This window comes from Dermacentor variabilis, chromosome 8 (assembly GCF_050947875.1).
Source record: "Dermacentor variabilis isolate Ectoservices chromosome 8, ASM5094787v1, whole genome shotgun sequence".
Classification (NCBI taxonomy): Eukaryota; Metazoa; Arthropoda; class Arachnida; order Ixodida; family Ixodidae; genus Dermacentor; species Dermacentor variabilis.
This window is the reverse complement of record NC_134575.1, coordinates 15,524,468-15,540,882: the sequence shown is the minus strand read 5'-3', so window position 1 is coordinate 15,540,882 and position 16,415 is coordinate 15,524,468. Positions and strand designations below refer to the sequence as shown.

The following is a 16,415-nucleotide window of genomic DNA, read 5'->3' as shown; positions in this document are numbered from 1 at the left end:
CTCTGGAGGCTACACTATGGTTGGCGACTGGATGACGAAGTTTTTTGAGCAAGGCTTCAGCAACTGAGGTTTGCACATGCAAAGAATAGCCGGCCTCTGACAGCCGGTCTGACTGGTTATTTAAACTAGCTGATAATTCATGTTTCCATGATTTAGTGCCCAGTTGTAAGGCAAGACAGGCTTATTGCAACGTGGTTGATAGCGCCAGCAAAGACGATCAGGGTGAAAAATTAATAAGCTGTCAAGGAATTCAGTAACAAAAATTTATTGCTGCTCATGTGCGAGGGTTAAGGGGTTGCAGCTTTCACTGAAGTGAGACAGCATATTAAGGGCTCGCGACCGGTTCGCGTCCGAGTCATTGTCAAAAGAAAAGGAGGTAGTCATGAACAAAAATTAAAAAAAGCGTTTTATGTATGCTCTTCGGTCGTGATCCGCAAGCCGCAGAGCAGCCTCCGGCGTATAAACCAAAGAAGATAGCTCTTATACCGCATTACCGCAAGATATTACATTAGCTGAAAAGTAGCAGAAAAATCAAAAGTAAAAGCAATATCTTCAGCCCCTCGGAAGCTTCTTAGGCTCTGCCGCCGTAACTATGGCGATGGGAAACCAAATATGTGTGAAAAGAAAGACAGAATCCCCTTCCCTCTCTGCAGTAGCAATGTCTTTTTAATGGGTCACCGTCTCTTGCGATAAGAAGCATATCGGGCAGACGGGTAAGTGCCTTAATCATAGATTTAGAAAACACAATAACAATGTGAAAAATGCACGTCGTGGGTGGCTCGCTATTCATTGTAAATTCTGTGAATGTGAACCATTGTTCAATGTGACCCATGCGTCGTTGTAAGCTTCATGCATGACACGTTCACAAGAGAAATCATTGAGGCTGAAAATAATTTCAGACTAGATGCTTAGTGCACAATCAGCCTTTAACCTATACGAAAAGGAACTTGTTTTTATTATGAGGGGGTGATTTGCGCACGCGTGGTGGCTTTGCGTCAGCGTATAAAATTGGGATCTGGAAAAATAAATCTTTGTTGGTAGTTTGCGGTTTGTGTGCCGTCTTGTCCTTATCTCCTAATTAATTAAAGTATGGGGTTTTACGCGCCAAAAGCGCTTTCTGATTATGAGGCACGCCGTAGTGGACTACTCCGGAAATTTCGAACACCTGGGGTTCTTTAATGTGCTCCTAAATCTAAGTACACGGGGGTTTTCGCATTTCGCCCCCATCGAAATGCGGCCGCCGCGGCCGAGATTCGATCCCGCGATTTCGTGCTCAGCAGCCCAACACCACAGCCACTGAGCAACCACGGCGGGTGGTCCTTACCCCTGCGCTACGCAGCCCGAAGGTTATGAACCAACAAGTCCGCATTTAGACTATATTGAAGTATATTAAAATTCCTTCCTTTCTTCATTTTAATTTTCCTGTAGAGTCGATACCTCGCAGTGATACAAATCGCTGAAGCATAGTCAATGCCACCATGTTTACACCGTCAGCTTGTCGAGGAGAAACAGATTGACGCCATTGAAGTGGCGCAGGCAAGTTGTATGGGTCTGAAAGCGAAAGGAACGTGTGAAGCGTAGTGACGAGGAGCGTGCACTAAGAGTGTAGCAAATGTGCAAAGCAATCGCAACACGCTATGATGGTGATTACGATGACCTTAGAGGGCTTGGTACATGCCCGCTCACGGGGACTGACCAAGAGCTAGGCAGATTTTACAAAATTCATAATCATGATGAATAAATTAAAGCGAGTAAAATACAAGAGTACTCAGTAAATGGTAATTCTACTAGAACAGCAAAATAAAGAATATATATATATATATATATATATATATATATAAGCGAGAAGAAAGGGGGTTAACCGAGGGGCCCGATTTTTATTAGCCATATTATAAGAAGCCAACAAACACTGACACCAAGGACAACATAGGGGAAAATACTCGTGCTTAGTAAATGAAATAAGGAAACGATAAATTAATGGAAATTAAAGTGGATGAAAAAGCAACCTGCCGCAGGTGGTAACCGAACCCACAACCTTCCCATTTCACGTGCGATGCTCTACCAATTGAGCTACCGCGGCGCCGTTTCCACATCCACTTTCTTGGGTATTTATGCGTCCTAGTAGAACCCTGGGAGTGTTAGCCAGCGCCACCACTCACAGACCTTGGCGGCGGACGTGGAACGTCCTTTTTGCCGCAGGCGCCACGACAACGTGATGTGTGTGTGTGTGTGTGTGTGCGTGTGTGTTTATAAATGAGACAGTCGGGGAATAATGAAATTATTAATACGATCAAGAATGAAGTCACTTAGATTCAACAATGAATTTCTCTATGGCGATGCGTACATCCCTATGTGAGTAACGACACATGAACACATGAATGTTCTTAGTATATTTAAATAGAAAATAACGTGTCACTAATGGCTGTGTTATCGCTGCGATTGCTGAGTATGGCGCGTAACCACAATGGCGGCCGATAAAAAAATCGGCCGGTATATAACTGCAAGAGCTTCAAAAATGCAAAGGAAATATAAAAATTACGTAAAGAAATGTCTCCAATCAACGCTGTGAAGGTGGCTGGACAGTGAATTGCCATTACCCATTGCGGCGCAGATTGAAATTATTCCCGTGGCGCCGTTCAGATGTACTTTAGCTCATTATTAGCCTAAGACGTTTCGATGGCCTGCGACTTGGCTTGCGCCGCTACTTTATGCACCTGCAAAGAGTGGACCAGAGAGAAAAGAAATTCACCGGTTCTCATATGCACGCTGCTTTTCGGGAGTCCTCACTATATGTGGCCTTCCCATAGCATTGTCACAACACAAATCAATTGCTTGGCGGGTTCTTCATTTACGTACGAAAGTGTAGTTACGTCACTCGCTGCTTCGTATGCTACAGTCAAGCTGCCGTCGCCGCGACAGCTGGCGCAACAGTGATCTTTACTGGGAAGCGTATGCGGGGAGCGCTACGGGCTTCGCATTGCATGTAGACGCAGGAGCGCCGTATCATAAATTTTGTGGTTCGGGTGCTTGTCTTGGGTTTGTTCCGTATAGAAACGTATGCTGTTGTGCGTGTTGTGAGCGGGATTCCAAAGAGTGCATGCACTGTTCGCTTCACTTTGCTGAGTCTTTGTGGCCTCTGCATTTGGGGGTATGAGCCATAGACGCGATGATAGTTCTCTGTCGACGTTACGCCACGAATAAAATCTGGGATCCTAGCCATAGACTGCTTCGCTGTAAAATAATGATGCGTGATATAGTCAGGGCTGTGTCGTGTGCACAAATAATGCCGATCATGTTTAACATTCGAGTGTGTGGGTTCGCACCACCGTGTGGGTTATAATGACGGTGCGAACCCACACCATGGTTTGGGTTCGCACCATCGAACCTTTGTGCATGATGTGGGGATATAGAATCACTGGACCTTTTCCTCCTATTTTGCCGAAAATACAATTCCGAAAGAAAGGCCTACTTAGAGCAGCCCATATCGCGTTTGGATTTTCCTCTCTCGGTGATTACCATTTTATCTTTCGGGGCAAGTACCCTCGGCCGAGCCCGAAAGGAAGGGTGTCAGGCAGTACATGAGTACGTCATTGCGACTGGGGGACTCTCGTGTTAAGCACATCTTCCTCGTTATTAACACTGAATCGCGTTATTTTCATAAAATAGCCTCTCCGTCATAATAGGCACGACCACTACTCAAGAAACGGAAACAGAAAGTAATTTATATTTACTATTAATTAAATATGAATAGTGCAGATTAGTAGGTTAACAAGAAGCAAGAAGTTCATATTTTGTTTCCACTGATAACCATCGGCAATGCGCCTCCTTCCCCCCTCCGTGGGCACGTGCCAAAATTTGAAGGAAGACATAGAAGACGAAGAAGAAGCTCGCCGAGCGACAGTCGGACGGCGGTGGGCGTGTGGTGAGCCCTCCGGTCCTCCTGGTAGCCGGGTGCCACAATGTTTGGCTGGGGCAAGCGGCCTACCGCTTCGGGACACGACGAGAATGGCAGTAGGTCGTCCTCGCCTTCAAAAAAAGACGGCAGGTGAGCGTATGTTTATGCCTTTATCACGATTAGGAGTGTTGTCTTTGTCACTTGGTTTGTTTATGCCTTTATCACGATTAGGAGCAAACCAAGTGTCTGTCACTTGGTTTGCTTATGTAGTCGCTTCACAAACACGAGAGATCTTTTGAGAAACGCTTCAAACATACGACACGCGACTCCGGTTGGGGGTCTTTCTTGGATCCGTGGAGACGTCCGGAATCTCAAATGCGCCCTGTTAAAGCGCTTATAACACACTATAAGGTGAGGTGGGAAGGGCTACGCTCGTCCGCGGCCTCAGCTGCTGCGGTCAGTCCGATGTACCAGCGTGTGCGACGGGAATCACCACTTCTGCAAGTGGCGATGACGCGTGGCTACAAGTAAGGCTCGATGTGACGTTCTGTTGGGTGTTGTCGCCGCTGACACCGGTGGCACGATTTCCCCGCCACGAAGGGCCGTTCTCGTCGTTTGTTGAACGAAAGCATGAGAATAAAAGCGTAGTTCCGCGCAAGACGGCCTGTGCGGCGGCGATGGCTGCGATATGGCGCCAGAGTAGCGCGCGTCGTCTGTGTGGAAACAAAGCGCTATATTGGCGGAGGTCTGTCTGCGGCGACTGCTGTGCATTGCGCCCACGCGTCACCTACGCACTGCCTCTCGCGATCTCGCGATTAGCGAGGCAGTCGCGCCACACTTCGCTGGCTTTGCAGTGTGCCGCACGAGACAGATTGTCTGCGCCACCTACGTTACTCACAGTGGTCCCTTCCTAATATAAACCGTTTGCCTATATAATCATGATACAAGATATTGACGCGTGAAATGAAAACATGACACCGCCCGTGTCGTTTTCGTGCTCTCTTCTACTGTCCCCGTCTCTATTTGCGGTCAGTATGATATGCAGTAATCACCACTAGGCCAAACTGAAGTTCTTCTGAACCACTAGGTGGAGTCTTACAGAATACCTCCCCTGGTCAGCCCAGTATCCTATAGGAAGAGGATGTGAGCAGAGGAATGGGTGGGTATCCCGGAGGATACGGGCATTCCTAGGTAGAGTGGTGTACTGCGAGCTCTGCTCCAGTTAGGCGACAGAAGGACGGATATTGTGTGGGGCGGAAGAGCTCAAGTGTGAAGAGACAGGGGAATTAGTTGGTGCGTCAGTAGACGCCATGCAGCGGCTTCTTCAGTGGTGTGGTGGAGTGAAGCGTATCCTGCTATGTCTGACGTTGTAGCGTATCCGTGAAGTTCAAGGATACAGTTGGTGCACGTCTGGACTGGACAGCGAATAGGTAGAACGCTAGCACGGACGTAGAATGGCGCTTTCGGCGTCAATAGGCCGACGTTGCAATTGAGAGCTCGAGGGTTCTACCATGAAAATGTTTTCTCCTTTTTTCGCTTCATTAATTGTGCGTCATAGAGTGATGATCAATGACACCAGAACTTTTCCTGATAGTTATTACTGTCTCGCGCAGAATAAACAAAAAAAAAAGCATTAAGGGACACAAACGGAACAGGTGCTAACTTCCATTTAACGTTGAATGCCGGGTGTCTAGACGCTTGTGCTTTTTTTTGTGGAATCTGCGCTAAAACAGTAATAACTATGGATTACGAACTAGCCCGAACGAACGCTTTGCTCTTTTCGTGATATTTATTATCGTTACTACTACTACTACCACTACTACTACTACTACTACTACTACTACTACTACTACTACTACTACTACTACTGACACATTATTACAGAGCGTCGCCAATAAGCGTGCTCGACGGCTGTCGTGCCTTCAAGCGTGACTTCACCGTGCGTCACCGTACGCTCTACATCCAACGAGCGCTTTGCTGAGCAAGCACTTTCGCAGGAGTGCCAGGGAGGAGCTCCAGGAGGTGTCGCTGGTGGGCAAGGTGCAGAACTCGGACTCGGCCGTCGTCGTCGTCCTAGGCGGCATCAACCTCCAGGAGCCGGACGACGTCTCGGCCGGTACGACGCGCAGTTTCTATCTGAGATTACGATGTAGTTTTCACGTAACCCTTACATATGACTTGCCTTCCCAGATAAAACGAACGCAGAGCCCGAGAGAAGAATTAGCGTCCTCTACTATAAGGGATATGGTTGGTTTCACGTCGCCTAAACTTAGCTCGGTGACGCCTTACGTCACTTCATCTGCATTGAAGTTTGTTGTTAGGTGCTGAGAAATTTAGCGTTACCTTCGCAGTTAGGTTGCAGTTGTCGTTGCACAGATCTGTATATATGCTGACGCCCGATGCCTCACGTTTCTTATATCTCGAAAGGATAACAAGATCTCCCACCGCCTGCGTGCTGAGCTTCTCCCATTTGCTTAGGAACCGTGCAAGCAAATATCTTTAAAAGGCGCACTTTCTTTTCAGTGATGTATTCTACGAAAACTAAATATATACTCTAATCGATCAGGGTTGCTCGTTGTAACGCAGGAAAGTCGACGTACGTGTTCAAGCCCCAGCTGAACCAATGGCTCACCTTTCAACCTCTGCCCGAGCCGCGGCACTACCACGCCGTTGTTTATTACGCCGGCTGCATCTACGTGTTCGGTATGAAACGGATGAAAACACTTCTCGGCAAAAGGGAAGGGTAGATGCTTGCGTAGTTGACACTACTATTGTTCCACACTCTTGACGTACAAACACCTACCGTGGTTTCTTAGTGGCTATGGTGTTGGGCTGCTAAGCACGAGGTCGCGGGATCGAATGCCGGCCACGGTGACCGCATTTCGTTGGGGGCGAAATGCGAAAACACCCGTGTACTTAGATTTGGGTGCACGTTAAAGAACCCCAGGTGGTCGAAATTACCGGAGTTCCACCACTACGGCGTGCCCCATAATCAGAAAGTGGTTTTGGCCCCTAAAACCCCATCATTTAATTAACTGATTTAATTGACATACAAACCTTCGACGCTACTCAGCTAGCACAAGAGTGATACACGATTACTGCTGCACGGCTTCATCAAGACGAAATCAAACATTTGTGACAACGCGGACACTACCTGAAAACTTTGTCGGCATGTCCAGGCCGTCAGACCCGTGTTGATGCGAGGCACTACTTGTCGGTCTGCCTAGAGTTTGCTGTGGAGCGTAACACGTCTTCCAAGACTTGAACACGCCATATAAAAAAAAAATCTGCGCAATATTATCAGAGGGTGAAAATCGGTCGTATATCTGCTAGTGCTCGGAGGGTATGACTATCCCAAGATGTTATAAGAAGTAGTATTAAATTCTAAGATTTTACGTGTCAGAACCACGATTTGATATAAGGCACGTCGTAGTAGAGGAATCCTGAATTAATTTTTAGTTCTTTAACGCGCGCACAGTGCACCGCACACGAGCGTTTTTTATTTTTTTTTATTTTCAATATGCCCACATGGAAATGCGGGCGCCGCTGTCAAGATTGAACCAACGACGTCGAACTCAGTCGCACAACGCCATAGGCACTAAGCTGCCGCGACAGGTTCCAAGAGCTCTTATTAAAGTAGGCTAGCGAAATGCAATCTTCAAAAGGAGATTTCGATATCCATGTACTTCATCAAGTACTCGAACATTTGATGTAGGAACGGATGTAAACATTTTGATATCCAACAGAATTGCATCCTTCATACTTCCGACTTCTTCGAACCCGTCTTTTTTTTAAGCTTGAATACAAAAAGATATGTATCTGCTTTGTTCTATCTGGGTATTGATGAGGAAGATGCGGAAGCACAAGTGAACCAATGCAGTGCGTGAAGTCTAGGTTGCTGCACACTCTGTTGTGCCAAGAAAAAAAAAATTAGGAATTTTGGTGATATCAATAGCATGGTTGAGGTGGCGCGAGGCACCGATAATTCTCTGAAACACGTACCAATAGCTAATCCCATCCTTTCGAACCTGTTATAAAAAAAACAATCAATTGGACACAATCTTCCAGTGAAAGAAATTATGTAGATTGTCCATCACCGCCTATACCGTGTCCTATTACATGATCCTTACCACGCAATGCAGTTTCGTTCCGCCGGTTTTCCTGCAGGGTCATGCATTGCCGGCGTGTCACGGGATAGGACACGGTATGGCCACTGATGAGCAATCTACCTTCCGCCGCTTCCTTTTCGTTTTTCTTTTCTTTTCAGTATTTATTGCACAGTCTCGGGAACAAATCTTGCAGTTGCAAGTTAGCCATCCTTTGTGTTACAGTCTCAACCTTTGTTACAGCGAACACGGGAGCGCATGGCACAAGGTACATGCAGAGCTCTCTGACGGGCAGCTAGCGCACTCTCGTGGTTTGTAAGTTTAGCGGACGCACTCCCTAGCTGTGCTATCACGTCGTCTGCCACCACCACCACCGCATTGAATCCAGACACGACGGAGCATGTGGTCTCAGGCGCATGCGCATTGATTACGGACTGGGTGTAGACTTTCGCAGTCAACGCGCGAGCGCGATCAGGGAGTGTATCCGCTAAACCTACACACTTCGAGAGTGTGCTGGCCGCTCACCAGGGTGGCATGCACGCACCGTGCGTGTTCGCTGTCACAAAGATGGTGGCTGAACATGCGAAAATAAAATTACTGGGCTTAACGTCTCGAAATTGCACAGTAGGATGAGGGACGTTCTCAGTCGATGGCCTCGAATCAATTTTGACCCCTTGAATTTGTTCAACGTGCACCAAAAGCACGTTGGAGAACTGAAGGCACAACGAAGAACGTTCTTGAACGTTCTTCAAGAACTGAAGAACGCTTCTCCAAGAAGTGAAGAACGTCGAAGGCGGGATGCAAGATACGCTAGCCCTTGCATTCTGCCCCCATCGTTATGTGGCCTCCGTCGCCGGTATTCGAACCCCCGACCTCGTGCTTAGCAGCGCAAAGACACGGCCAACGAGCCACCGGGGCGGGCATACGCGTGCCTTTACGCTTCTGCAGTTTCATTCTTTCATGTCGTGTGGTTGTGGCGCTGTATGTCGGCAAGTCTGCTGCAGTCTCGGCGTAATACTGTTTCACCTCAAGGCGGCTACAGTCCCGCCGACGTGAGCAAGGGGGAGGCCCGCGCCCAGCGCTCGGTGTTCAAGTTCCACGTTCGCGAGAAGCGATGGGACAAGGCGGCCGACATGCTCCACGCCAGGGCCTGCCACGGGGCCACCGTGGTCCACGAGAAGATCATGGTCGTCGGCGGCAAGGACGACAAGGGAGAGTGAGTCCTACACTATGTAGCGTAACTCGTAATGACACCGTTGACCTGTCACGTGATGCCTCGGAGCTTATTTATGTATAGTCTTGCACGGGAAGAAAAGGGGTTAACCGAGGGGCCCGACTTTTATTAGTCATACCATAAGAAGCCAACAAACACTGACACCAAGGACAACATAGGGGGAATTACTTGTGCTTAATAAATGAAATAAAGATACGATGAATTAACGGAAGTGAAAGTGGATGTAAAAACAACTTGCCGCCGGTGGGGAACGATCCCACAACCTTCGCGTAATAAATGAAATAAAGAAACGCTAAAGTAATGGAAATGAAAGTGGATGAAAAAAACAACTTGCCGTAGGCGGGGAATGATTCCACGACCATCGCGTAATGCGAAGGTGCAGCAAGTTGTTGTGGGATCGTTCCCCACTTGCGGCAATTTGGTTTTCATCCATTTTCATTTTCATTAATTGATCGTTTCTTTATTTCATTTATTAAGCACAAGTAATTTCCCCTATGTTGTCCTCGGTGTCAGTGTTTGTTGGCGTCTTACTCTTGCAGCTACACTTCACTAGAAGCCGGCCAAAATAGAGAAACACTAGAAAGAAGGGATGCAGACTGTTTGCGTAGGATAAGTGGAGGTCAGCGCGCCGCAAATACCGCGTGAATAGCGCGTTTCAGTTTTTTTTTGCACCCAAAGTTAGGGGACGCTAGCCGCGGGCCGTACATCAGAACTCAAAACGAACACAAAGGAGCGCAAACAGGGCGTGCGGCTTTCGGTACGCAAGGACGCTTGGGTGGGCCACTTTAGAAACTCCCTGGTGGCAATGCACATGTGAAGAACTGAGAACCTTGTGCAGACTGTGCGTTAAAGGGACACTAAATAGACAAATGATTTCACCTGTGTTAGTCTACTAAAAGAAACCTTCGTACAATACCAAAAAGTTCCACCCCCATACCGCGAGTAGAGGTTTGGTAAACAAGAGGAGGCTAAAATAGGAAAGACGGGCAGTGAAGTCGCCTCGGAGTTCCCCTACTGGCTCGTCGTGATGTCATGGATTTTGACGACGTCTGCTAGGGCCAAGTTAAATTTAAAAAATACTACATTGAGATTCAAAGGAACCAAAGAATGAGCATGGCAAGTTTCGGAAAACTATATTGAGCCAACGTGGCCTAAATACGAAAAAAATAATTTGAATTTCGTAACGTAACACTGACGTACCGGCGCTGAAGATTGCGGACGCGAAATCACAACATATTGTAGTGAAATTAACAAAAATAAAATTTTCGAAGAGGGCTTCATCAGCCTATACCGGTCTGGTGTTTCTCATTCGTGCCCCTTACAATGTAGTTACGCAGCACTAATGGACAAAATTGAAGCAGACGTTCTGTACCTACACGACGACTCCATCTTAGCAACACGCCGAGGAGCGACACCTACACACTCGCATGTGTGCGTTGTCTCTGTGCGTTTGTTGTCTAGACCTAAGCGATCGCATTTGGAATTTTTTCCACTCACGTGATTTTTTTGTACCCAGCTAAAGTTATGGTGCTTCGAATGCCCTACTTCAGGAGAGTCTTCACTAAAACACCCTGTAAATAAGTACATCAGCGAACGTAAGTTCAGAAACACCTTTAGCACTTCTGCTTCAACGCGGCCGCATCACACGTTTTGAATACGCAAGCAGGACGCTGTGTGCACGTCCTAGGACAGCTAGAACAAGTGGTGGCTCTCCGTTTCCGCACGTGGCTTGTGCAGCACAAAACAGCAGGTATTATGAGGCGGCCACGAAAAAAAAAATGGTTGAGACAGCGCCTGTTGAAAAGAGGAATTACTGCAGCGTTGGCGTTGGCCGCTTGTTGTGAGCAGCTCGTTGTTTGCTCCGTGTCAGCTCCATTCACTTGTCTTGCAGTGTTTTTTGATGCCGCTTTGCCTGTTTCTTCTTGTTTGTTTCTAATGTAAAGAAAGTTTATTAAACGCATAACAGATGGCGCATAAAGCTATTCACGTATTACGGTTTAAAACCTTTGACAGCTCAACAATATTGTTGACCTAACAAAAACATCTGCAAGAACTAGACAAATGCAAATGTTAGTCCCTGCTTTTAAAGTTACCATTGTTATCTACCTTCTAAACCGTGGTGTTCACGATAATGTCGACTGTGAGCCACAGCAGGTGTTTTGGCGACAAAACCTGGTTTCTTCATATGGCGCATCACATTTTGGTCGCGGCGGAAATTGTTTCCTTTGTTTAAGCAAACACTTATTTTCATCTCCGTAGAGGCACATCACAAAATCACACATTAACCTTGCCAAAGCAAGTACCGAACATCAGTCTAGGACCATGCATTTCACTTTATTCGGCTGCTCAACAATATTTTTGATGAAATGTATCTCGCTTAGCTTTTGGAAAAACGTTTTCATACTTCAGTTGATATGTATTTGAGCAATATATGAAGTATAAATAACCCAATAAGGAAATTATAGGTCAACTCATTCTTACTTGGGTCAGCTCGAGCATCTCACGTACTCGATGCGTCGTGAATACAGCTGCTTCTGCCTTCGTTACACTAGCAAGGGTAGTTAGATACGCATTCTCATCTTTGCGAGTCATTTCATCTGGTAGCCACTAGATGAATCGAACAAGTAACAAAGTGAAGGGACGCATTCAGGAAATTAACTTTGTTTAATGAAAACGTAGAATTATTTACGAATGATCGATAAGCTTGCGATAAGCTTCATAAATTAACAAACTCAAAGAAAAGGAGAAATGGAAATCAAGACAGCTCACCACTGGCGGTAACCGAATCTCCGAAATCTCCGCGAGATAGAGCGTGATGCTATACCAACTGATCCACGGTGCCCCCTTGGTGCCTGTTATCTAACGTCTCTCTTATCCTTGCTCTCTTTCCTTTGCACATATTACCCCACCTCACGCCGCCGGGCTCCATTCAGGTGTAAGGCAGTATAAAGCTGGAAAGCCACAGTTGCGGCCAACAGGAATGTCCTCCTTTCTACTGTCGCTGTCATCGAAGAACCAATTACAGCTGCTCGAGTCGTGACAGAAGTCGTGGTCATTCCAGGATCCTGCACTCGGTGGAGGTGTACAACCCGGCGTCGGACAGTTGGGTTCCGTACCGGAACCTCCCGCTGCCCATTATGGGTTGCGGCGTGGGCTGCCTGGCCGGCATGGTGTACGTCGTCGGAGGGGTGACCACCAAGAGGCAGGTGTTCTCCGGCATGGTGCCCGCCGAGGTGCTGTCCAGCGTGCACACCACGGACCCGAACGAGCGCACGTGTGTATGCAAACTATGCATATGCGTATCAAACAAACGTAACAAAACGTATGCGTATGCAGAGCACAGGCGTACAAGCCATGCTTAAAAGGTTGATCTGAAACGTTCGAACGATAACCATCACCGGCACGTTCTCTGCCCACAAGTCGATCAGCAGCCATTCCTAGATGGGTCCCGACACTAAATTTCGTGTCTTGTCTGAAGCTCTGCTGACCGAGAAATGCTTAAATTTTTGGTCTGAGAAGTTCGTAGAAGCGGTGTCTGATGAAGTGGTAATTCCTTGCACACAGCACAACGCTACGTCTTCAGGACGCACATAACCTCAAATGTATTCTTCCCAGTCCCCACGTGTGACCTTACGGAATAAAAAAAAGCAGAAAAAGGAAGAAGAACTCTACGAAGCACGACAGCGAAATATGAAATGGCGCCAAGGTTAGCGCACCCAGCAACGGAACCGAATATCACACGCGTCACTGCTGAAAGCCGAGTAAAATACTGATTAGACAGCAAAAGCGGGTAGCTGATGTTCCAGAAGAGACGAAAGGAAAGAAGTTGTGTTGCGCGCAGGTTTATTGCTTAAGTGGTCTATGAGGATTAAATAATTGGTGCCAAAAGAAAGGAGTTAAAGAAAGTCGGGTGCGTGAGAGGGTTACGTGGACGAGGCGAAGAAATATGGCGGGCACAGAACGGACTCATCTGGCCCATAAGAGGGGCACTTGTGAAACGTCGGGAGAGAATGGCTTTCGTTTCGCAAAGCGCATCAAACGAGCTGAACGAGACGAAGAGCGCGGCTTTCCACTGCAGCTGGGTGCGTCGTCCCAGCCTTCCGGAGCCCCGCGCGTACTGCACGGCTCTGACCATCCACCACGAACTGTGGCTGGCGGGCGGTCTCAAGCCCTCGGGTCGCGACCCCGCGGGCTTCACCAACGTGGTCGACGTGCTCGCGTACGACTCCATCCGCGGTCGCTGGGAATTCCGCTTCAAGCTGTCCCGCCCACGTCACGCGGTGGCCGCCGCCAACGCCGACGACCGCATCTACGTCATCGGCGGGATGACCTGCCAGGAGGGCACGTCCGTGGAGGACGTGGACGTGTACCACAGGCAGCGGCTCGGTTTCCTCGACTGCCAGTGCCTGCCCAAGAAACTCACAGGTACAGGCGTTGCACCCGTGTCTGCACTGTGCGGTATTTGTTCTGCATCGGAAAAACGGGAAAGCGCTATCGAAGAAACAAAATAAAGAAGCAGTACAGAGTACATTTTTGCTAAAGCTACTTACCGCAGTAGATCTTTGGTTATGGCATGCTGCTGGCAAGCATGAGGTTGCCGACTGTATTTCCGGTTACGGTGGCCGCATTATTTCTGGTGACTAGTGTTCGTGCACTCTGAAATCACACATGCGTTAGAACGAGAGGTGCGTATTCCTAGGGGTGGGCGGCGCAACACACACGAAGGACAAAAGGAATTGGAGGATACGAGCGAGTTTACACGCTCAAAGACAATCAAAGCACGTTGAATTTGCCTTCTAAGGGATATGTAAATCACTGCGCTCGTATCTAGGGGTTACGCTGTCCACCCCTAGGAATATGTTCAGTCACCAACTCGCCCAGCTTGCTGTGTTAACCAGAGGCGGTCAAAGTCGATACGCTAACCTCCACTTTAAGAAGTTTAACCCGCTGTGCAAACGTTATACATGAAACTGAGTCAATTCAGCGCCGGCGAGAAAGTTTCAGAGCGCACTCCAGCTCTTTTTTTTTTCTTTGTGAAGCTCTACCTAACATCCATCACAACGCGGTGGTCTGAAAACTCCGAGATGTTAACAACAGCGTGTCATTAAGTTTCCACACTCAAACACGACAAAAACACGTTGAACTTACTGCTTTCTAAGGGATACGTAAATCGTTGTGTTTATACTGGCGTCGGGTGCAGCAGATGTCCACGAGGAATGCCGCGGGAACATGCGGGGATTAAATGCCGTTTTGTCTGCGCGTAGCAAAAAGCCGCGATTGTCGTTCGCTTCCTTCGTTAGCGTTCCTCGTTCCGTGTTCGGTAGTATGAGACAAAAAATATCCTTACGACCAACTTGTCTATATGCCACGTGCAGGAAACCAATACTAGCAATTTTGACGATTTGTTACAATTGCGTCACGTATCCCATTACTATGTGAAGAATTCGGGCCAAGGCACTTCGAAAATACCTCAACGCACTTCTAGTCACCGCGGTAAGACAAGCATGCCGCATTTTTCACGCTGTCCCGAACCGTTTTCTTGAGTGCTTAAACTAACCTTACGCAACGTGCATGGTTAACGGGACCCTGAAAAACATTTTGAACATAGTAAGAAAACGTTGCCGATCTGTAGAAGAGGCTCCTCGTGTAAACATGTGAGGCAAATATTGTTGCAATACATGCAGCAGGGAATTTACAATCCCGTCTCAAAAACCAGTCAACAATCGCTCGCTCTCGCCTTCCAGTGACGTCATCTTAAGCAGCAAACCCGTCAACAACTATTGGATGATTTCGTGATTGCGATAACATTCTCAGTAATACCATTACTGCTAATTTGGAGGCAAATAAATGAAAAGTAGATAAGTATGCAATATCAAAAAGACAGAAAAAAGCAATTCCTGTTTGCCCTGACGGTCCTACGCATGGCAGTGGCGCGTAGCTGCGTGGCCTCCGAGATCGGAGTGTTGCGTGGTGTAGACGTCATAGACATGGCGGGTTAGCACGACGAGGCTTCTCGCCGTTCATCTAGGGACCTTATCTCACCGTAGCTCGCCGGTAAGATGCCCTACTTTTGGGCGGAGTCTTGCCCCCTTGACACCTTCCCTGTGTGGCGTGCAAAAGCGCTAGTAGATACGAAAGAAGAGAGAAAGCTAATCGTTGATACGATTGTATTGCGTGTTTGTATTCCAGGTCAAAATAAACATTCAGAATAAAGGCTCAATGACTACTTCAAGCTCCGCTTATACTTGGAAGGATTTGAAATATTTTTGCGACGGTAGATTCGTGAAGTGACGTCCTTGAATAGTTAGACCATTCAGTGACTAGTGAGAAAAGTGTTTCAGAGCCCCCTTTGAACGCCGCCGTTATCTTGCACTTTCATGCAGGACTGGCGGCAGTCACAGTGCCCCCGGAATCGACGGAAGAGTCAGGGCTGAAGGTAAGACTCTGTTCGCGCCCATACCTCTGGTTCTTCTCGCTTTCTTTGGTGGAAGCTCAGTAGCTGGACTTGGGCTACGAGTCAGAAATTGTGCAAGTTCATATGGCAGCAGTAGCTGGTGCAGCAGGTCTACCTCATATAACCTAAGAGAAGATATACAAGGACGGACGGGAATACTTGTCGGCACTGAACAAGTATTTTCCAATATTTCCAGTCGCGTTGCGCTGCACACTGTTACGCGAGTCGGTCTCATGCAGACACACAAGGAGTGTCGTTGTGTGGCCGCCATATGTCGCTACCGGGTCAAGCCATTTCACGTTGTGTACTACTTACCATGACTGCTACAAAGCGTTGCCTTGGACAGCGTCACGCGGAAAATTCAGGGTCGAGAATCGGGCTCGCTGAACGTATCTATAGCGAGTCCTTTATATCTGTGAATTTACTACTGCACGCGTAAGTGGCCTAAATATCGCTTAGCTCAAACAGTTCGTCAAAAGTGATTCATTAAAAAAGTCGACCCTTCGACACGTAGTTTGTTGAATTCTCCAGCAAGAATCTGACATGGATTCTTAAAGACCTAAAAGCTTTTGAAGCACCGAGCCTCTGGCCACTTTCGCTAATAATGGATGAGCAATGCACTGGAAGAAGAAAAAAAAATGTTCCACAACTCCAGGTTTTATTTTCTTTTTGTACTTTTTTTTCTGCCACTTTCTACAGGTGTCTGGCAAGCAAGCCTAAACATTT

The 16,415-nt window shown here is 47.5% G+C and overlaps 1 protein-coding gene and 1 non-coding gene across 2 annotated transcripts in view; one reads left to right on the top strand and one right to left on the bottom strand.

The window, feature by feature from the left end:
• Positions 1–2,007: 2,007 nt before the first annotated feature.
• TRNAS-UGA (transfer RNA serine (anticodon UGA)) lies at positions 2,008–2,080 on the bottom strand. The gene has a single exon. It is a non-coding gene; the product is annotated as a tRNA-Ser (tRNA).
• A 1,799-nt stretch (positions 2,081–3,879) lies between these two features.
• LOC142590907 (alpha-scruin-like) overlaps positions 3,880–16,415 on the top strand; it is a 30,272-nt gene continuing 17,736 nt past the window's right edge. Inside the window, exons 1-7 of the mRNA XM_075703301.1 lie at positions 3,880–4,045; positions 5,893–6,011; positions 6,482–6,598; positions 9,034–9,217; positions 12,297–12,509; positions 13,314–13,660; positions 15,619–15,671. Coding sequence (XP_075559416.1) covers positions 3,960–4,045; positions 5,893–6,011; positions 6,482–6,598; positions 9,034–9,217; positions 12,297–12,509; positions 13,314–13,660; positions 15,619–15,671 — 1,119 coding nt within the window. The 5' untranslated portion in view covers positions 3,880–3,959. The remainder of the gene's footprint in view (positions 4,046–5,892; positions 6,012–6,481; positions 6,599–9,033; positions 9,218–12,296; positions 12,510–13,313; positions 13,661–15,618; positions 15,672–16,415) is intronic.